Source organism: Lepus europaeus, chromosome 2 (genome assembly GCF_033115175.1).
Source record: "Lepus europaeus isolate LE1 chromosome 2, mLepTim1.pri, whole genome shotgun sequence".
Lineage (NCBI taxonomy): Eukaryota > Metazoa > Chordata > Mammalia > Lagomorpha > Leporidae > Lepus > Lepus europaeus.
The window spans coordinates 94,808,431-94,831,756 of NC_084828.1; the positions used below are offsets into that span (position 1 = coordinate 94,808,431).

Genomic DNA, 23,326 nt, shown 5'->3' on the forward strand with positions numbered 1-23,326 from the left:
ATTTTTAAAAAAATTTTTTTGACAGGCAGAGTGGACAGTGAGAGAGAGAGAGACAGAGAGAAAGGTCTTCCTTTTGCCGTTGGTTCACCCTCCAATGGCCGCCACGGTAGCACGCTGCGGCCCGCGCACCACACTGATCCGAAGGCAGGAGCCAGGTGCTTCTCCTGGTCTCCCATGGGGTGCAGGACCCAAACAGTTGGGCCATCCTCCACTGCACTCCCGGGCCACAGCAGAGAGCTGGACAGGAAGAGGAGAGACCAGGACAGAATCCGGCACCCCAACCAGGACTAGAACCCAGTGTGCCGGCGCCACAAGGTGGAGGATTAGCCTATTGAGCCGTGGCGCCGCGGCCACATTTGTGTATATTAAAGATGTATACTCTCTCTCTTTCTCTCTCCTTACCTCTCACAAAAAAAGAGTATAATTTTACAAATGTGGCAATTATTGTTTTAAGGACTCTACAAACTATTGTGGAGGCACAAAACCCAAAGAACAATGGGGCATCGGACCAAGATCCCTCTTCTTGAAGGTGCCCCTTGTGCCTAAGCCAGTCTCTGTCCTGTGGATCTGGGCTGCACTGCCAAGCGGCCTGACTGAGGGGAGGGAAAAGAGGGCCCTGATTTGTAGGGGTTATTTCTCCAGCCCTGCCTAGGACCAGGACAGGGACTACTGCCCAGAGCCCTCCCCCTGCTAACAGCGGGACGCAGAGGCCCAGACACAAGGCTCCACTCTGCACCACTTCCTGCTGCCGCTGGGGAAAAAGAAAGGCGTCTGTGTGCTGGGGCAGCGCCCTGCCAGCAGCCCAGGGAACAGCTGCTGAGCCCTGCATGCAACTCCCTCCTCCCCCATTTCCAGCCCAAGACGGGAACATCAGCCACAGAGGGAAGGAGGAATTGCGCGGAGTTTTGCTTCGGCTCCTGTCCCTCTTTCCTCCTTTGCTCTCTTCAGGGATAGCATCTCAGTCTGTCCTCCTGCAGATGCCGACACCCTCAGGCCCCGATGCAGGCCCCTCGGGCTCTTCCCACTGCCTGGGTGCTGGAGCCAGATTCCTTCTCCCTGGAGGGAGGCTCCAGTCCCAGCCGGGCTCCTCACTGGGCCTGCTCTGGGTCTCTCAGAAAGACTTGAAGCTTCTGCAGAAAAGTGGAGGTTGTCGGGCAGTTGACCGTGTACGTAATGCCTTCCTTTCCTTTCCCCAGTCCTGGGAACACTAGGAGAAAATAAGAATATGAAAAAAAGACGGAAAATAGGGTTGACACGGAAAAGCAGAAGAAGCTGGAGTTGATGTAGAAAAGAAAGCATAATGGTGATTTCCCAGCAAGACTCATTTCACAGATGATTACACAAAAGAGGTTGTTGACTTCAAATTTTTATGAAATCCTCAAACTTGTGCAAATAAATAATAGAATATAACTACCTGTAGTCACTGGATTTTTCCTTTGGGGTTAGTGGCTCTCGGGAAATGATCAAGTGGACTGTTTCATTTTCTGACTGGTTCATAGTATTACATTGGTATGCACTATATATTTAACACTTAAAAATTCAGAATTTACTGCCTCATAGACAAAGTATCTGTGTAGGAGGAACCATAAATCTAGTTATTGAATGATTATTTTTAGAATTCTTGCCCATGTTTTAAAGAATTAATAAAGCTGACTTTTCATGAAATACTTAAGAACGAGCTATTGGCTTTTTAAAACGTAAAAGACTATTATTGTGCTCACTCTAGCAGACCGAACAAGAGATAAAGAAAGTCATGCACATGTTACATAATTTTAAGACTAGGAAAAGTCCTTGAAGGTCAACTACATCATGATCGCTGGATATCAAACCATATCAAAAGTTGCTAAAGTTCTATCTACAAACGTCCATCTACTTGCTTGTTTATTATTTATGAAAGTGACGCCACCCCACTAGGTCACAAGCTCCTGGGGCATTTGTGTAGCTTATAAAACAAAAGGTGTTGGCTGGCGCCACGGCTCACTAGGCTAATCCTCCACCTGTGGCGCCGGCACCCCAGGTTCTAGTCCCAGCTGGGGCGCCGAATTCTGTCCCGGTTGCTCCTCTTCCAGTTCAGCTCTCTGCTATGGCCCGGGAAGGCAGTGGAGGATGGCCCAAGTCCTTGGGCCCTGCACCCCATGGGAGACCAGGAGAAGCACCTGGCTTATCAGCACAGCCCGCCAGCCGCAGAACACTGGACATAGCGGAACCAACGGAAGGAAGACCTTTCTCTCTGTCTCTCTCTCTCTGTCTCACTGTCTAACTGGCCTGTCAAAAAAAGAAAAAAAGAAGAAGAAAAAAAGGTGTTAGAGAGCCACTGTGGGACTTGTGAGTCATGGAGTTTATTGCCTATCTGAATGTGGACCTGCAACGTGGAATTTTTCCGAAAACTACTCAGCAGCACCATCTAGTGGTGAGGGGGTCGAGAACCCATACACCCTGTTCTTGGTTTAATTCTACTGCACTTCATTAAGCTTGTTCTATTTTCTAATAGAGGGTTAAGGTTATCGCACTAAAGGTATGAGATGTCCCTGAGGATCACGTAGGTAACTGAGCATTCAGTGGGGATGGTAATACCTAGATCTTGAAGAACAGCTCAGATTTCACATATTCACACATTTTTATTAACAGATTCAATATTCTTTTATGTGATATTATGTCTCACTGAAAGATTTGTTAACTTTATGACAAAATGTAATTTTACTTTTAGTTCCTTCTTAATATTTTTTATGTCAGTGGCCAATTAGGTGAAAATCTATTGGACTGTGTATACTGTGGTCGGGGTGGGGACAAGGTAAGAGGTAGGCTGCTAATGGAAGTTGAGTTTTTGTGTTGTTTTATGTGAAACTGTGCTAGGTAGCCTTCAGATGGGCAGACGATGAGCAATCTCTCCACAGCCTCACTCTCGTGTTCCTCAGATAGCCTGGGCAGACCCTGAGGGACACTTGGGTGGCTAGCCTAGGACAAGGGGTAAACTCAGATTTTTATTTGTTTATTTATCTTCATCTACTTGAAGTGTGTATATATATATATATATATGGAGAGAGAGAGAGAGAGAGAGAGAGAGAGAGAGAGAGAGAGAAACTGAGCCAGAGAGAGAGAGAGAGAGCCAGAGAGAGAGAGACTTTCCATCCATTGGCTCAATCCCCAAATGCCCTCGACAGCCAGGACTGGGCCACCCTGAAGCCAGGAGCCAGGAACTCTATCTGGGTTTCCCACATGTGTGGCAGGGGCCTAGGCACTTGGGCCATCATCTCCTGCATCCCAGGATGCATTAGCAGGAGGCTGGATCAGAAGTGGAGGTGCTGGGACTTGATCACTGGCACTCTCATACGTGATGTGGGTGTCCCAAGCAGTGGCTTATGCCATTGTACATTTTTTTTTCATTATTATTTATTTCTCCAACCACTACATCGAATATCTTCCATGTCCAGTACTGGTCTAGGTCTCAGACACAACTATAAAGAAAACACCCAAACTACCTGATGTTACTGTAAGTAAAACCCCATCCTTCAGTCTGGCTTTTACCACTCATGAAAGCAATGTTTTGGTTCCCATAGTTATTGTTTTATTTCTAAATCTAGAAGACAGATGATGACGCTCCTTGAAAATCCCATGATTTAGTCAAAGAAGATACAAGAATGTCCAAAGAACATGTAGAGACTAGAGAAGATGTTGCTGATGCAAAGTGAATTCTAAAAGATCAAGAAGGCTCTGGAGCATGGAAGAACACATGTAAGGAGATTAGATGGCTTACAGTGGTGAGTGTCCCTGTGATGAGAGAGGGCTAGCAGTTTGGAGTTTCCGTAATGAATGACAGAAGAAGACATAAATGTGTGATGAGAGTAATACTTTTAGGTGCTCTGTTAGTTATTGTAGATTAGGGAGCACTATGGTATTTGTCCTTTTGGGACTGGCTTATTTAACTAAGTATGATGTTTTCCAGATTTATCCATTTTGTTGCAAATGACTGGATTTCATTTTTTTTACCACTATGTAGTATTCCATAGTGTACATATCCCATAATTTCTTTATCCAGTCTTTTGTTCATGGGTGTTTATATTGAAGTGTCTTAGCTATTATGAATTGAGCTGTAATAAACATGGTGGTGCAGGTAACTCTTTTATTTACTGATTTCATTTCCCTTGGCTAAATTCCCAGGAGTGGGATGGCTGGGTCATATGGTAGGTCTATATTCAGACTTCTGAGGTATCTCCATACTGTCTTCCATAGTGGCTTTACAAGTTTACATTCCCACCAACAGTGGATTAGGGTACCTTTTTCCTCACATACTCGCCAGCATTTGTTGTTTGTTGATTTCTGTATGAAAGCCATTCTAATTGGGATGAGATGAAACCTCATTGTGGTTCTGATTTGCGTTTCCCTGATGGCTAGTGATCCTGAACATGTCATCTTAAAAGTGTTAAAGTGATCATATTAAGTGTTAAAGTGAACATATAGATAAGATTAAGTATCAAAGTGATCATATAAATAGGATAAAGTATTTGGTAATAATAATAGATATATTATAAAGGAGAGAATGTTACAACATGGGAAGTAGTCCACACAGCAGACTCATAGAATTACCATTGCTTTAAGTAGCACTCTGACCTCAGAATCAGCCCTTAAGGCATCCTGGTCTGGCTAAAAAGCCCATGAGAGCATTTCAGGTATGGAAAGCCAAGACACTGTGACAAAAAATGTTCTACATGAAGGAGCTCTGTGAGTGAGACCCCAGACAAAACAAGTGGCCATCAAAGAAGGATGTACTTTTATCTGAAGGGAGGAGAGAACTTCTACTTTGCTTATGGCCTTGTCTATATACTGACAGAGCTTGTGGATTCAAAAGGCTTCCGTAGCCTAGGCAGCTCATGTTAAGAGCCTCAGGTGGTCACTGACATCATACATAACGTGTTAATTGTTAAATTGTGTTAATCATACATAACAGTGTTAATTGTTAAATTAACAACAGGAGTAACTGTGCACTAACTTCCCATGCAGGACCTCTGTCCTCAGTGAGTTGTATTTGAGAGTTAACTGTAAACCTTGTTCTCAGTTTTGTGTGTGTGTGTGTATGTATGTGTTTATATGAAAGTTGTTGAAATCTTCACTTAGTATAGTGTTGGTCTTCTGTGTATAAAGTTAATTGAAAATGAATCTTAATGGAGAATGGGACTGGGAATGGGATAGGGAGGAGGGGAAGGAGGGATGGGAATGTGGCTGGAAAGGCAGGTACGGTGGGAAAAAAATCACTATATTCCTAAAGTTTTACTTATGAAATTTGTATTCCTTAAATAAAAGGTTTCTTTGGGGGAAAAAAAAGTGTGATACCAAGATCTCCAAGGCAAAAGCATGTATTGCATGCTGCAGTGCACAGATTCCCCCTTTGGTACCAAGGCAATTAATCCCCTAACATTCTGGAGTACATAGAAGATAGTAAGGATCCTTGTTCCTTAACGGATATGGCCTCAGCTGAAGGTATGTCCAAGGCCATGCCTCTGTCTCTACAGGCAACCCATATCCAAAGCAAGTCCAGGTCGGGATACAAAGGCCCAGCCCCCTTGCTGTCCTCACATCTCTGAAGGGTTGTCTGAACCTCAGAAATGCCCATGGATTCACTGAAGCTGCTGTGGCACCTGCATTTCAGTTCAGTTTCTCCTGCTCAGTCCTGCTGTCCTCACTCCCCCACAGGTGCTGATCCGAGGAGTCCATACCAGGGGACCTCTTGCATGCAAGTCTCTACCTCAGAGTCTGTCCTCAGGAAGTGCTCCTTGGTGTCCAGCTCTAGGTGGGAGTGGGGACAGGAACACCAATCTGCCAGTCAGCAGTGAGAATGTTAGGACTGGTAGTAAGGGGAGTGTGACTGGTGGTAAGGCAGCATAGGCTGTGCCTGCAAAAGCAGAAACCATGGAAGTCAGGATGAGATTCCAGTAGAAGGAAATGAGGGCACTATCTAAGGCATCTGAGAGGTTTACAAGTTGTAATTCCATGGAGTCAGATGGCTGTGCCAGGGGCTATGGCCACCCTAGAGAAATGGAACAAAAGGTGTAAAGGTGATGGATCACGCAGGAAGATGGACTGTGAGCACAAGGGGATTCTCCTGACAGCATATGAAGACTCATCTTCTGCAGGCACAGGGGTGAAGAAGCAGAGGGTCAGGCCCAGGACTTAATTATAAGGGATGAGGGGTTCCAAAGAGGGTTGACTTCTCATGGCAAAGCCACTGTGCCAAGGTTAGGGTGTTGGTTGGGAGGAAGCAGGACCTAAATTCAGAAATGTCAGCTTCTCAGTTTCCCCTGAAGGCTTGGGGCCTGCAGATATCGCCTGCCTCTGCCTCTAGCACACAGGCTCTCCTCTTGCTCAAAGATAACCCAGAAGCTTCTGCCTTGCAGACAACACATGCCCAGCTCAGGAAATACCACTACTACCTTCCTCCAGGCCATCAGAACAGAACTTACAGCTAAGTCACACTCGACCCATTCCTCACACAACTAGGGAAAGAGGGGTTTGAATCCTCAAGGGGCCATAGGACTTGGCCAACACATGTCAGCAAACATTGGAGAGGATGTATGAGACAGATTCTGAGGGTGCTGGATCAAGAATGGCAGAACAGGCCGGCGCCGCGGCTCACTAGGCTAATCCTCCGCCTTGCGGCGCCGGCACACCAGGTTCTAGTCCCAGTCGGGGCACCGATCCTGTCCCGGTTGCCCCTCTTCCAGGCCAGCTCTCTGCTGTGGCCAGGGAGTGCAGTGGAGGATGGCCCAAGTCCTTGGGCCCTGCAACCCATGGGAGACCAGGAGAAGCACCTGGCTCCTGCCTTCGGATCAGCGCGGTGCGCCGGCCGCAGCGCGCTACCGCGGCGGCCATTGGAGGGTGAACCAACGGCAAAAGGAAGACCTTTCTCTCTGTCTCTCTCTCTCTCACTGTCCACTCTGCCTGTCAAAAAAAAAAAAAAAAAAAGAATGGCAGGACAGAAACTCTGTTTGGTTATGCCAATCACTGCGGACACACTCTTCATGATGCGGGGATCAACACCAATACACTACAGGATTCATGGATAATATACTGTTGGGTTGACTCTTGGAAGCTTGGAGAAAATGGTGGTACACAGTGAAGTACAACTGTCAGAACTGTCATGGCAGGTGATAGAAGAGGAGATCTAAAGACTCACAGAAGTTGCTCAGGATAACAATGTAGGGGGCAGTGGCCGGTGCTGGGGTGTAGCAGGTAAAGCCACCATCTGCAGTGCTGGCATCCCATATGGGCACCTGTTCGAGTTGGCTGCTCCTCTTCTGATCCAGCTCCCCGCTAATATGCCTGGGAGAGCAGTGAAAGATGGCCTGAGTGCTTGGGCCCCTGCACTCATGTGGGAGACCCAGAAGAAGTTCCTGGTGGCTTTGGACCTGCCCAGTTCCAGCCACTGTGGCCATTTGAGGAGTGAACCAGCAAACAGAAGCTCTTTCCCACCCCCAACCCCCCATAACACTGCCTTTCAAATAAATAAATAAATAAATAAATCTTTAAAAAAAAGCATGGGCAATGGCACACAACTTTAATGGTTGGTCAGGAGGTGGAAGGAAAATACTGGAAGGAAGGGAACAGCCAGAACTAGGGATTTGAGTGGTGACCCTATGGAGAAGGCATGAAGTGTGAAGAGCTGTGTATCACATACTAATGACCTCCAGAGACATCCAGCATAGATGATGAATTAAACAACCAAGTAGATAGAGTGACCAACTAGCTGATGCCAGCCAGTCACTACCATTGCCCAGCTTAGTGCTGGCACCAGGGGCCCATGAACAGAGTGGGCACGGTTATGCCTGAGCCCAATAAAATGGGCTCCTACTCACCAAGGCTGATCCAGTAGCTGAATATTCCATTTGCTTGCCAGAGACCAATGCTGTACCCCAGATGCTAGTGCTCAGAGCTCCAACCAAACCCTCGGTGATCAGTTGTTCACGTCAGAATGCTTCTGCTCTGGAAGCATCAGTGATCCATCCTCACTGGGACTGACAATGTTCCAGGTGCATTTTCCTTTCCTGACTGTAGGGTTTCAGCTCCAATTTCCAAGGACTTAGTGTCTGGCCCAGAGACACACAAGACCACACAGATCATTGCATCAGACCTGAGGACACATTTAGAACAAAAGAGGTGCAGAGGTGGTATATGACCATGGAGCTCCTAGACTGAATGCACATTGCATCACCCAAAAGCCCACAGCCATCCTAACAGCACAGAACGCTTCTGCGAAGACAGTGCTGAGGTGTCATTTTGGGATGAAACCCCATGATGATGGAGTACTGTCTTCCTGAGTGTAGTGTGCACCCCAAGTCAAAAACCATTACAGGTACTATGTTCCCAATCAGTAGAATTCAGGGTTAGGGGGAGTTGAATGGCCACTCCACTAGTATTTCCAGAGACCCACTGGGGGAATTTTGCTTCCTGATAAGCATCAAGCAAATGCTCTGTGACTTAGAAGTCCTGGTTTCTAGAGGGGAAATACCACCACCAGGGAAACAGTATGGATTCTTTAAGCTAACGCTGCCACCCAATCCCTTCTGGCTCTGTGTGTCAAGGAAGGGAGTCAGCTCTCTGGCATCGGTACTTGACCCTGATGTTCAGATGGAGAAAGGCCTGCAGATGAAGCATCAGCAAGGCTGCACTGCAAACCTAACACAATTAACACAATCTCACAGGGAATCCCAGATTCATCAAATAGGAAATGCTCACTCTTTTCTGGCACGCATGAATCCTCTATCGGAGTTGATGGCACATGAGAGGAAAGACATTTATTAAACAAATGCCAAAGAAGTGACAGCATATGGACTGATGGTTTTCTAATATTCTGAGTTATGCGCCTCCATTGTTGTAGGCTGGGTGTCCTGAGAAGCAGACTCTGAGATGGAGATCAGTGTGCAGAATAGTTAGGGAGAGACGTTGGGAAGCAGGAATGAGCAGAGGGAGAGGTTGGTCAGCAATGCAGACCAACAAGGGCCTGAACCCTGGGAGGGCAACAACCAGCATCGGCCCACACAATGTTACAGGAGTAGTTTCCTACTTTGTAGACAAACAGCAGCTGCAATAGCAGTTGCCAGCTTTCTGCCCCCACCTCTGTGGGTCACCTTCCACACTCCCACTTTGGCGATCTCTGGCCCAGAGAGCAGAAGTTTTGTGCGCCCAGATTCAGAACTGCCCTCGGGTGGTACCAAGATGCTGCCTTCCCAATCACTTTTTGGTTCCACTGGGTCACTGTCGATCACCTCTCTTGATAACACACACTTAATCAGTGTTTTTCTCTTGACGTTGAAGTGTTCAAAGAGTTTGATTATTCTGCATACAACGGTTGTAGGCAGTTCAAGGAGATGCCCACTAAGAACCTGAGGGTGGGGCTTTACATCGACTTTTTGTAGGAATGAGTCTTACAGGCTGACTGCACCTCAAACTGACAGCTGTGTAATTAGAGATCAAAATACTCACAAAGGAAAAAGGACAGTTCAAAAAAAATTTGTCTAATGAGACAAGAACTGAGGCTGGCATTGTGGCACAGTGGGTCAAGCTGCTGTTTCAAATACCCTCATCCTCTATGAGCACATGTTCGAGTCCCAGCTGCTCTACTTCAGACCCAGCTCCCTGCTAATGCTCCTGAGAAAACAGCAGAAGATGGGCCAAGTACTTGGGCCCCTGCACCCATGTGGGAGACTCAGGTGGAGTTCCAGGCTCCTGGTTATGGCCTGGACCCAATCACGGCTATTGCAGCCATTAGGAGAGGCCACTCTCTCGCCCTCGCTCTCTCTCTGTCATTTTGCCAGTCAATTAATGAATAAATATTTTTAAGAGAGATTCTTAAAACTTCTTGGGCATCATAATTACAAATGGTACTGAGAAATAGTTAACAACAACAACAAACAACAACAACAACAACAAAAGCCAATAGTGCTTTGACCTCACCTATATTAGGTTGGGGAAGCTGTAAGTATATCACTGGCTTAGCCAGGATTGGAGTTGATGATGTCTCTCTCACGTAAACAAATGATTGTTGGAAGGTCTTTAGGAGCTCCTGCACTGCACCATGAAGTCCTTGGAGCCTCAAGCTCCTTACTGGTCTTTGTCTTATGGTTCAGCATAGCAAAAGGAACTCCAGCTATTATATCTGTGTTCCAGGCAGCAGGATGGAGCAAGGGACAAAACAGAAATGGGCAAAGGATGCACATTTTTTTGTTAAGGCAGGTTCCCAGAAGTTGTCCACAGAGGATTCCTGCTTACATCCTGATGTCTACAAAACAGTCACATCTACATAACTCAATATATGAGAGTTGACAAGTATGTTGTGTGCCCAAGGCAACTACTTGCTCAGCTAACATTTGGGATTTTTATTAATGCAAAAAAGAAACGCTGGGGACAGCCAACAGACTGTCAAAATTCCTATCAACAACTCTCCAGGCCTCAGCTGGTTCAGGAAATCCATGTACACTTATGATTTGGCTGGAGAAGGTTTTGCCATAACCTCATCCTAAGGACATCTTATTAAGACTGGAATTAGGAACTGCCCCTGTATCCTCTTAGAGGATGGGTGGGATAACCCTAAGGACAGTGAGTGACCTTGTGCACAAGATAGTTTGTGTCCACTCTGCTCACGTCATCTCCTAAAATACCTTCAGATACCCATTCTACCAGGCTGTTTTAAATTGGGGGAAAAACAACAAATAAATGGTACAATGGAAATGTGTAGAATTCTTTGGACAAGAATTAAAAGCCTGTTCATCTCCTCTTCCTCTTTCCCAGGGTAGTAGGAAAAACAACTAAGAACAAAATAAGATGTAATCACTTCCTAAACAGTTGGTCCTGTTGGAGAACAGTCTAAGTGGAGATTTTTCCCACAATTTTCATCAACCAAGATACTTATTTTTCAGAAGAAAGAGCTTTTGACTTGAAACCTCCACAGAATGCCCTAGAAACAATACTGGGCGATGCCCAGCACTAGGGGGCACCATTCATATGATCTCTATGTAAAGGACAAATCCCTGAAGCACAGTGTGCATGGTGTCCCCCAGGCTGGTGCAATGTGGTGTTCTGTCTGGAAGCACTGTACCTGGTCTGTTCATCTCAAAATCCGTACAAGCTGGTAAGATAAGCAGCTGGCACTGACAGTCCCAAGACAGTCAAGGACTACACTGTTCTTGAAGAAAGCTGTAAACACAGTCCAGGAACTTGACGTGGATTAATCTCTCAGTGGCTATGGGAGGGGTTCAGACAACCTATGGAGTTTGAATAGGTCTGGCTTCTAGGCGTCTACTTTAAGATTTATTTTATTTGTTTGGAAGCCAGAGTTATGCAGAGGAGAGGAGAGGAGAAATGGGGGGGGGGGGGGGGCGTCTTCCGTCCACTGATTCATTCCCCAAATGGCTGAAACAGCTGGAGGTGAGCAGATCTGAAGCCAGGAGCCAGGAGCTTCCTCCAGGTCTCCCACATGGGTGCAGGGGCTCAAGCACTTGGGCCATCCTCCACTGCTCTCCAGGCCACAGCAGGGAGCTGGGAAGTGCAGCAGCCGGCACGTGAACTGGCACTCATATACGATGTACGCGCTGCAGGCCCAGGCTTTAACTCGCTGTGCCACAGCACCGGCCCCTGGGTGTCTACTTTAAAGACAAACGTTAGCTCCTAGAAACTCTAGGTGGCTACAGTGTGGCAGCATGTAATTTACACAATCTCTCCCATCATCAATCAGGGGAGTCTATGAGGAGTCCCTGTATCTCTCACACACACAGGTACCTGCTGGCAGCAGAGTGGACCTGCACAGCGTCTTTACTGATTTTAGGAGTATCATCAGTCTCAGCTTCAAAGCTGGAATGGTGCAGCCAAGTTTCAGGGTGTCTCTGATACACAGTTCTCATCAAAGTCAATTATCATTAGAACACTTTTTTAGGGGGCCGGCGCTGTGGTGCAGCGGGTAAAGCTGTCGCCTGCAGTGCCAGCCTCCCAAACAGGGGCTGGTTCAAGTCCTGGCTGCTCCACTTTCAATCCAGCTCTCTGCTATGGCCTGGGAAAACAGTAGAAGATGGCCCAAGTGCTTGGGCCCCTGCACCATGTGGGAGACCTGGAAGAAGCTCCTGGCTCCTGGCTTGGGATCAGCGCAGCTCTGGCCTTTGCAACCAACTGGGGAGTGAACCAGAGGATGGAAGAACTCTCTCTCTCTCTCTGCCTCTCCTTCTCTCTCTAACACTTTCTTTTTTTTTTCTTTTTTATTTCATAAATGTGAATTTACAAAGTGCAACTTTTGTATTGTTGTGGCTTCCCCCCACAACCTCCCTCCCTCCCATGGCCCTCCCCTCTCTCTCTCCCTCTCCCATCCCGCCCTTTATCGAGTTTCATTTTCAATTATCTTCATATACTGAAGATCAACTTAGTATATACTAAGCAAGGATTTCAACAGGCTGCACTCACACAACCGCACAAGGTATAGGGTATTGTTCCACTAGTAGTGTTTTCAAGTTTCATAGTAAAACACATTAAGGACAGAGATCCTACGTGGGGAGCATGTACCCAGTGACTCCCGTTGTTGATTTAACAATTGGCACTCTTATTTATGACGTCAGCAAACACCCAAGACTCTTGCTATGAGCTGTCTAGGCTATGGAAGCCCCTTGAGTTCACCGACTCTGAACTTGTTTAGTCAAGGCCGTATCACAGTGGAGGTTCCTTCCTCCCTTCAGAGAAAGGCGCCTCTCTCTTTGATGGCCTGTTCCTTCTTATGGGGTCTTGTTCACCAGGATCTTTCATTTAGATTGTTTTTTGCCACCATGTCATGGCTTTCCATGCCTAACACATTCAAATAAATAAAATAAATCTTTTTAAAAAATAAATAAATGAAAGAGCTACAGAGGGGGTGATACACAGACAGACAGACAGAATCTTCCATCCATTGGTTCACTCTCCAGATGGCCTCAATGGCCACAGCTGAACCAGGCAAAGCCAGTAGCCAAAAGCTTCTGCCATGTATCCCTACGTGGCCCAAGCACTTTGGCCATATTCTGTTGCTTTTCCCAGGATATTAGCAGGGAGCTGGATTGGAAGTACAGCAGCTGGATCTCAAACTGGCGGCCATTTGGGATGCTGGCACTGCAGGTGGTGGCTTCACCCTCTACACCACAGTGCCTGCTCCGAGGAAAGGATTCTTATAGTATTATTATGCAAAATAGGTTTTGCAATAATTTGAGATATTTTAAGATTCAACCATTTCCATACACAACATCACGAAGGCTTGCCCTGGCAGGGAAACTGGGCTGTTACTCTGTCAAGAAAGAAATCCCAGAAGGTGAGATGTTCCCTAAGACCCCCTCACAAACTAACAACTTAAATGCCTTCTACTGTTTTTCCCTGAATAGAAAAAAAAAAAAGACAATAAAGACCAGCTGTGGATGTCCACCGTCCTGGGGAAAGGATCGATAAATGTGACTGAGCCGCTTGCAAGCAACAAGCACAACTGTGCACCTGCGTCTGGGCCTGCGAAAGATGTGACAGGTTGAGCCCGACCTGTCAAACCACCGTGGAGTTCCCCATTCTGCTCTGGAATACTCGGTTCCCTCACCAATTCCCACCTGTGCTTAACTAGAGTGCTACCAGCAAATGCTTACTATCTCTGTCTCTCTGGTGGCTCTCCATGTCCTCTGATAAAGACCCTCCTCCTCCCCACTGTCTCTGCCCTGCCACCTCTGTGCGCCACCACACAGAACACGCACTGAACTTCAGCACGGGCTTCCCTGCCACTTTGATGGCCCCACGGACTCTGCCCTGCCAAGTGCTTCCAGAGGGGGAAGACGCCAGGGAGATGCTCACTCAGTGTTTACCGAATCTTTGATCTATAGGATTCCCCATCAATACTATGTGTGCAAGGCTGAAAGGGTCAAATGGTTGATGACTTGCTGCACTTATCATTTATTAATTGATGACATATTTCTCCAATGATCAGAGCACTTGGGAACCTCAACTGATTCCCAAGGCTCTCTTATCATATCTTATTATGGTGTTTGGTTAACACAAGTGTAACCCTTGAATTTACTGGCTACAAAGGAATAGGAAGCACATTCCTTAAAATTAGCTGACAAATTACTCCTTTTGCCCTGTATCTCTGAGCAATCTGACTCTCAACTTTGGATTTAACTTCATTGGAACTCAGTGGGAATCAGCTGATGCCAGCCACGAGGTAACCGGGGAGGCTGGATCACAGTTTACTGCTCGGGGGCCCTGCCAAGCGCTGCCACTCTCTCAGAGGAGGGTTTCCCTGGGAAGCCAGTTTTCTGAGATAGGCGCTGGGCTCCAGTTGAGGGATATCAGGATTCTGTCTGTAATATTTCTCCAGCTTCTCCAGAACCTTGGGCAAGCCGACTGTGGAAGCATAGAACATGGGCCCGCCTCTGTGCCTGGGCCAGCCATACCCATACAGATAGATAACATCGATGTGCTCTGGGCTGGTGGCTATCCCCTCTCCCAAGATACAGAAGGCTTCATTGATGAGTGCATACAAGCAACGCTCAAGACCAGACTTTTCAAGCACCTGACCTTTCTCCTCTGGCTTACTGCCATCTTCCAATAGGAAGTACGTCTGATCGTAATAAGGACATTCGATTCCCAACAAACCCGTGACAGTTGCCTACAACCATAACAGAGAGCTGGGTTGGAAGTGGAACAGCTGGGACTTGAACAGGCGTCCATATGGAATGCAGGCAATTCAGGCCGAGACTTTAACCCGCTGAGCCACAGCACTGGCCCCTCAACTTTCCCGATATACATATTTCAATATGGTTTTTCTTTAAGACTCATTGCAAATGGCTGGATCAGGAAAAGCTTCAGGACAAAGAAATCTGAGCCTCTCATGTTACTGGATCATGTAGGATTGATATCTCTGGTCTCTTCTTCCCACTGCTGAACAATAAGCTACCTGAGGGTGGAAACTAGTTGTATTTTTTCTCTTAGGTAATAGATTGATTAGGATAGAACTCACATGTCATAAAGTCCATTGTTCTAAAGCATGAGATTCAGTCCAAAAAGGTGCAACCACTGTAGACAATAATACATCTGTTTTTTAAGAAGTTCCAAGTAGAATTGCTGGGGCAGGGTTTTGCCCTAGCAGTTAAGTCAATGAGGATGCCGCAGTCCCATGTTGAAGTACCTTGGCTCAATAGGTCCTGATCTAGTTTCCTACTAAGTCACACCTGAGAGGCAGTGGTGACGACTTCCTGCCACCTATGTGGGAGACCCGTATTGAGTTCCCAGATCCTGGTTTCACCTACCCAGCCGTTGCAGGTGTTTAGGGAATGAATGAGCAGATGGGAGTGCTCTCTCACTATCTCTCTGCCTCTCAGAACAAAACAAAGCAGAAACCTTGAATATCATCTGACAAGTCCACTTCTGGGTATGTACCCACAAGGACTGGAAGCAAATAGAAATTTGTACACTTATGTTCATAGTATTCACAACAGCCTAAAGGTGCAAGCAATCTAAATTACTAAGTCATTTCCAAGCACAAACAAAATGTGGTATATACACACAATGGGATGTTATTCAGCCTTAGGAAGGAGGAGATTCTGACACATGACAACCTGGATGAACCTTGAAGGCACAGTGCTAAAGTGAAATAATATAGTCCCAGAGGACAAACACTGTCTGTATCCACATATATGAGGGACCTACAGTAGTCAAATCACTGAGCTAAAGGAGGACAGTGGTCAGGGCCTGGAGAGGGGACAATGGAGAGTCATCCTTTCTTAGTGCAGAGTTTCAGTTTTGCCATTTGGGAGAGCTCTGATGTTGGCTATACACAGTGCTTATGTATTTAATGCCACCAAATCATATACTGCAAGTGGCTGTGATGATAAATCTTGCATATATTTTACGAAAATTTTTATTTTTTAAAGATATATTTATTTAAACCTGGGGAAGCAGTAGAGGATGGTCCAAGTCCTTGGGCCCCTGCACTCATGTGGGAGACCTGGAAGAAGCTCCTGGCTCCTTTCCTCAGATTGGTGCAGCTCTGGCTGTTGCAGCCATTTGGGCAGTGAATCAGCAGATGGAAGACCTCTCTCTCTCTCTGTCTCTCTCTCTCTTTCTCTCTCTCTCTCTCTCTGTCTGTCTCTACTTCTCTCTGTAACTCTGTCTTTCAAATAAATAAAAATAAACCTTTAAAAAAAAGAAAGTTGAACCATTCAGGTTGGCAAAGGGAAAAAGAAAGGGAGGAGCATTTAAAGGAAGGCAGGAAAAAGGGAGAACATAGAAAACGTATTTGGTGGAAAGAAGATTCTGTTGAGTCCCATTCCATTTAGTTTTCTTCCTGGTCACTTAGAAGACTATTTTCCAAGCCCCCTGCACACAGCAAGGCCTGTATGTTCTGGTCATGAAAAGTAGACGTGGTGATGGTGCTGTGGGATCTAGGCCTGGCCCCTCGGACACCCCACAAGACCCTCCACTGCCACCTGCATACAGGGGAGGCAGAGACGTTGTGGAGGCGCAGTGTGTCATTGGCACACTGGGGCCTGTAGGGCAAACCTAGCCCCTGGCCTATTTCTAGACAGTCTTTGAGCAAGAAGTGGTTTTAAATTTTTAAATAGGTGAAAAAACAAATAAAAGAATATCATTTGGTGACACACGTAACTTCTTTAACCTCAAATTTCAGTGTCTGTAATTAAGGTTTTATTGGGATGTAACTGCACATTGGCTTCCACACTGTCTGGGGCACGCTGGCAGGTGTAAGTAGTTATGACAGAGGCCAAGTGGCCCACAGAATCTAAACTATTTACTCTTTGGAACTCCACAGAAAAAGGCCGCTGCCCCATGTCCACAGCAATAGCAGAGCCGCTGGCTAGAAAGAACTTGGTACTAGAACAAACTGAGAGACCGAGCAATGCATATCTCTTCATTGTGATAAGCCACTGAGGCTGCTGGGCCGTCTGCCATAGGAGCAGGTTATCTGTTATCTAACCCACACACTGCGGATGCGCCAGCTTTGTGAAAGCTACTGACACGGATATGAGCAGTCTTCCTGGAGCTTATGGGAATGGCACCACAGGTTTGAGTTTCATCTTTCCACGAGCGTACTCTTTGTGTCACTCTTCTATATGTCATACTGATTAGCTTCAGGCATTGTTTTCTAATATGGGACATATCAGCTATACAAGTCACTGAGTTAAGTTTCTCTGGAATACACTGAGTTTTTTCAGATTTTTAAAATTCTTTAATACCAGATAATACAATATGTAATATAAAAACAAGTATGTTCAATTATAAAAACACTTATCCCCTCCAAATTCATCAAATATCTATATTTCCCCATGTATCAAGATGGTTGAATAGTTTCCACTGCTATGGAAACTTCTATTCTAATTTTAGCTTAGGTAGATATGGGGAAGCAGTGTGTGGGCTATCTTAGCTCCAGGGTCCACAGAAATTTCTAATTGGGGCCAACGTTGTGGTGCAGTGGGTTAAGCCACCACTTAGGATGCCTGCATCCCATATAGCAGTGCTGGTTCGAGTCCTGGCTACTCTACTTCTTGTCCAGCTCTTGACAATGCTCCTGGGAAGCAGCAGATGACAGCTCAAGTATTTGAATCTTTGATGCTCCTGTGGGAGATTCAGCTGGAGTTCTTGCTTCCAGATTTCCTCCTAGCCCCAGCTGTTGCAGCAATTTTGGGAGTCAATCAGCAAATGAAAGCTCTCTCTTTCTCTTTTTCCTTTGCTTTGTCACTCTGCTTTTCATATAATAAATAAATCTTTAAAAAAAAATTCTATCACTGGGTGGGCATTTATTTTAACAGTTAAGACACCTGAGTCCCGTATCAGAATTTGAATCCCAGCTCTGGCTTCTAACTCCAGTTTTCTGGTATTCTAGACCTTGGAAGGCAGTGGTGATGGCCAAAGAAATTTGAACCTTGCCATCCTTATGGGAGACATGGATTGAGTTTCCAGGTCCTGGCTTTGGCACCTTCCAGGGGCTACTACCGACACTTGAGTAGTGAGCCTAAGGGCAGCTGCTCTCTGTCCATCTCTCTCTCTCTCTCTCTCTCTCTCTCTCTCTCTCACTTGCTCTCACTCTTATTCTCTTTTCCTCTCTGTCTCTCACATAAATAAATTTCTAACACCGTAGACATTCCGATCTCATGGTACAGTAGTGAGGATTGAGAACGTACATGCAGGTGCTCTGTAGGTCTGGGCTGCAGGTGCTCTGTAGGTCTGGGCTGCAGGCGCCACCTTAGCACTGAAAGCACAGCAGGAGAGGAAGGGCCGGGCAGCAGGGGGGATGTGGGCCGATCTTCAGTGCTTCCCTCCTACAGCAGGTCTGTCTGCTGGAGCAGGCAGGTGGGGACGGCCAGAGGGCGACCCCCACCCAGATCACAAAACTGAACCAGATTGAGGCTCTTCACAAGTTTCTAGATACAACTTTAGATTTTCTTCCTTATTTCTATAACCTGACACTCTCAATCATTAAAACAAAACCGTGCATGAAAATACAACATTTGCTTCAAAAGTTCTCCACTCCAACTTCTCCTCTCACAATGTTGGGTCTCAAGACATTCATAACCATCAGACAAGGGGCTGAAGGACCCAGCCATCCTTCACACTGCCTATTGGTTCACACTGCCTTTATACTGACCTTGGCTTCTTCATTTTGCTCCTCAAACACATGGAGATGGGGGAAGACAGCCTGCCCCTCTATCAGATTCCAGCCCTGAACTGCCATTGAATGAACTTTGGCCAGGGACCTCTTCCAGTCAGGATGCCTTAAACGCTGGTTCTGCAGTTGCTCCTCAGCCACATTCTCCCACCCTGACAGCCATGACAGCTCAGGCAAGGTGGGCAGAGGTGAAACGCAGAGGTGCCGATCTAAGCTGCATCTCCAGCAGTGCTGAGGAGCTGGGCGTGGGCTCATGCAGTGCACAGTTAGGATCATCAGGGCTGGGATTTTGCCAGGAGCATGGTGGACAGTCAATGACATCACAGGTTTGAAGATACTGGCAAGAGAGTCGCTGAGGGGATGACTCTCCAAGTTGAACAAAGATGAAAGTGAGGCGAGCTGACCCAGTCATTGATGCAGCTGAGCACACACTCAGGAGACATAGGAAGGTAAGATGCTGCGATAAGAACAATGCGGTTTTTCATTTCAGAGGTGGAGAAACAGGATGGCATCAGGACCTCGGGGTGGATTCTGGGGGTGAAGAAAGGTAAACGGCACTGGGCTTCAGGAGGCAGAGGAACCCAGAAGACGCACGGCTGGCAATGTATCCGGAGACAATGAAGATAACCATGATGTGGCAGTTTTACAGTGATGGGGGGGGGGGACAGCAATGAGGAGGTAGGTAGTGAGACCACGTGGCAGCACCACAGGGAGAGGGGCCTGAAAGAACAATGGTCTGGGATGGGGACTGTGAGGCCGTGGCGTGTGGGAGGAGCGTCCTCTCGTGAGGGCTTCAGGAAAAGCAGGTCTCAGGGTAAGCCAGCTTCAGGCGGGGACAGAAGAGGGAGCGTGAGTATAAAGCGCAAGGACATGGGAGCAACCCAGAGGCAGTGGAAGGCTGACCCGCAAAGACAGAGTTTACAGCAGGACTGGGATGCACAGGGGAGGAACGGTCCACATTGCCTCACTTAATTTTTAATCTGTGCTGATACGCACACGCACACACACACACACACCTACTTGAAAGGCAGAGCGACAAAGAGATATTCCACCTGCTGGTTCATTCCTCAAATGCCTGTAACAGCCAGGGCTGGGTCGGATCAACGTTAGGAGACCATCTGTGACTCTCCTGGGGGTGTCAGGGCCCCAAGCACCCGAGCCATCATCTGCTGTCTCCCAGGAAGCTGGAAGGGAAGTGGAGCAACCGGGACACAAACTAGCAGATGTGGGCTGTGGGAATCCCACGTGGTAGCTTAACCCACTGTGCCACAAAGCCTGCCCTGCTTTTATATATTTTCTATGCCTTTTTAAATATTTTTCAAAATGTTTTAATACAATTTTAGACGTACTCTAAAAACAACCAGCTTCACACTTCTAAACATGTTATGCCAGGCACAAACTTAACATCTTTTAAAAAGGCTCACAATTAGGAAATAGGGAACTTCTCAAACAGTGGTTGACAGACACAAAGCCTACATATCTAAGTGGCTGCAATTATTTGGCGGTAATTATTCTTGGCTGGAGGAATACGGGGAAAAGGCACAGAGAAGTACACAACAGCTAGAAAAAAAAATATTGGTTCTGCGAGAACGGAGAGCTCCCTGTCACACTGTTTATCTACCCCCTTAAAATGTGATGCATGACACAGGGGGAACCTAACAGAGCCGCAGCTGGAAGGAGCACAGTGGGTCTGTATGAGAGACAAACTCTTTATACCAACATTTCATTGAGAAAACAGACTGAGCGAGTGTGGCCTGAGCTCCTGGCTCCAGACTGGTTGGCACAGGGAGCCGGCTGAGGATTACAGCAGCCGGAAACTGTGGACCTCCTGCCCTGACTACACAGAAGCTGATGAATTTGGCATTTTGCTCGCTGTCCCAGCAGGCTCCAAACCCACCAAAGACCACCGTGTGTCAAGAACAAGTGCAGTGACACTTAGGAAATTGGCCCAGAGCAACCAATAAAGAAGCTAGGTTTTTAGAAGAGAAGATAATTTGGGAAAACTCCAGGGGGAAAGATTGGAAAGTCATGACTTCAGGGTTCAGATGGCTCAGAGGAGAGTGGTTCCAGATCAGGAGGAGGGAATGCATCCCGGGACCAGAAGGACAGAGCTTTCATTCCATATATCAAGCTCCAAGAGGGACAGGGCCACACCTGGAAATGTGGGACAAACCATCATCGCTACTGGGAAATCCAGGAGGGAGAGACAAACAAAGGCAGAAGTGGGAGTGAGCAGAAAGTGCCCAGCGTTTGGAATCAGACAGACCTAGGGTCAGACCCTCAAACCACCCATATTGAGCTCACTGTTGGGAAGGCAGCATCTCTAGGCCTTGTGTATAACATGAAGACAGTGCCCGGGCTGGGTGAGAATTAGCTTAGCTAACACAAGCAACATGCTTAGCAGAGAACCTGGCACCTGGGACCCTAGGCTGCAGATCTGGAGAATGCCATGAATGACCCCTGATGCTCTTACCCAGAACACCGACAGAGGAGATGGGCCGTCTTCCAGGATGCTCCAGAGGGACCTGATCACTTACTTGCATTCTCTTCAGCAAAGAAAGCATATTGCAGGGCTCGAGCCTGGCCTGATTCCCGGAGGTGCATAAACAGCTCCTCCTCCTCCTCGATGCCCACTGAGTAGGGATACTTCACAGCGGCCTGGATGGCACGGACACACGTCTCTGGAGCAAGGCACCCAGCGCGCTGCTTCCGCATCTTTACGAAGGCGTCACTGAAAATGGTATCCATGTTGGGCAAGCTCTGAACTGGCTTGTTGCAGAGTCTACGGGATTCTAGAGGTTGACCTGAAAGGCATAAGGGGACCAGAGCTGTGGAAATGTTGCTTATACAAAGGGAATATGATTACAGAGTAGTAATAGCAGCTATCACAATAACCTATTCAAAATTAACATATAAAACTAAATACTATTCATCAAGGTATTTAATGTAACACTAACATCAAAATATCTGTCATCTTTGTAAATTAGTTCTAAAGATAGAATATAACAGATTCAAAACATTTTAAGTTACTTCACATAGGCATAAAAGCTGAATTTTGTTTTATTTTGAAGGAAAGAAAATTTTATACTAGCTTAGATAGTAATCTGTCAATGAGTCTGATGAAAATAGTTCTGAGTTAACATTTTTGTTAACTCCATTCTTAATAGGAACAAAAGTTTATAATACCTAGAAAAGAAGTCAGGCCGGCACCGTGGCTCAACAGGCTAATCCTCCACCTTGCGGCGCCGGCACACAAGGTTTTAGTCCCGGTTGGGGCGCTGGATTCTATCCCAGTTGCCCCTCTTCCAGGCCAGCTCTCTGCTATGGCCCGGGAATGCAGTGGAGGATGGCCCAAGTGCTTGGGCCCTGCACCCGCATGGGAGACCAGGAGAAGCACCTGGCTCCTGGCTTCGGATCAGCGCGATGCGCCGGCCGCAGCGGCCATTGGAGGGTGAACCAATGGCAAAGGAAGACCTTTCTCTCTATCTCTCTCTCTCACTATCCACTCTGCCTGTCAAAAAAAAAAAAAAAAAAAAAAAAAAAAGAAAAGAAAAGAAGTCAATGTGCTACAAAGTTGGGCGTATACACCAACCGGCCAGAACTACGAGTTCGTAAGTAAATTCTTATATTTAAGGACAACTGGTTTTCAACATAGGTGCCAGATCATTCAAGGGAGGACAAGAGTGTCTTCTCAACACATGGTGCTAGGCCACAGGGAGATATGTATGCAAGAAGAAAACAGAACTGCAATCCTTAGCACCAAACATTAACTCCAGATAAATCATAAAGCTACATGGTCTAGAACTGTAGAAAATTGTATGGCTTTGGATCAGGGAAACTATTTTAGGTACTGTAGGGAACCAGACCGGAGGAACCGTGCCCCTAAGATGGCGCCGACTCCCTGCTTCCGGGTTCTTCCTCATCTCAGGGAGTTCCCGCTCTTGCTCGCTCCTTCCCGCCTTAGATTTCCCGCTCTAGCTCGCTCCTTCCCGCCTTGCCACGAGATTGTCCTATCCCCGCGCTTCTAGCCTATCACCTGATTTGTGACGTGTATTGTGCATATAAACCCTTGCTACGCGGGTGTAAGGGAAGTTCCTGCCCAGAAGAGATCGAAGCTGGATCTCCTGCTTGCCGAGCAATAAAGGAACCCCGTGCAAAGTGTTCGGTCTCTGTCTCTTGCTGGACGAGGACGGCGCCGAGCAGCTGGTGGCCCGTACGGGGAACTTCCTCTACGTTGCCCGGTAAGTAGAAGGTAAGCGAGGTCAGTCTTACCGTCTGGGCCCCGCGAGTGAGGTATATCTCGTGGTTGGAGGGTGGACGCACCCTAAGATAGCGGACGTGTTTCCCCGCTTTAAACTGAAAAAATAGCAGACTTGTTCCCCCGCTTTAAACTGAAAATAAGATAGCGGACGTGTCTTCCCGCTTTAAACTGAAAATGGGAAATTCATCTAGCCATTCAATGTTGCTTAATCCGTTAAAAGCATTATTGCGTAGCAAAGGGATTAAGGTTTCTAAGACCACACTTGTCAGGTTCCTTGGAAGTGTTGATTTCTTTGCGCCGTGGCTCACCCACGAGGGCCAAATAACTCTTGAGTCTTGGGAGAAATTAGGAAAGGATCTCCGGCGCACAGTTAACGATCCCCAGGAACCCGATATCGACCCCGTTGT

The 23,326-nt window shown here is 46.9% G+C and overlaps 1 protein-coding gene across 1 annotated transcript in view; it reads right to left on the bottom strand.

Annotated features, from left to right (window-relative positions):
• Positions 1 to 1,088: 1,088 nt before the first annotated feature.
• LOC133751379 (peroxisomal bifunctional enzyme-like) overlaps positions 1,089 to 23,326 on the bottom strand; it is a 56,495-nt gene continuing 34,257 nt past the window's right edge. The window contains 6 exon segments of the mRNA XM_062181399.1: positions 1,089 to 1,207; positions 9,107 to 9,327; positions 14,430 to 14,644; positions 18,638 to 18,810; positions 21,132 to 21,157; positions 21,159 to 21,462. Coding sequence (XP_062037383.1) covers positions 1,089 to 1,207; positions 9,107 to 9,327; positions 14,430 to 14,644; positions 18,638 to 18,810; positions 21,132 to 21,157; positions 21,159 to 21,462 — 1,058 coding nt within the window.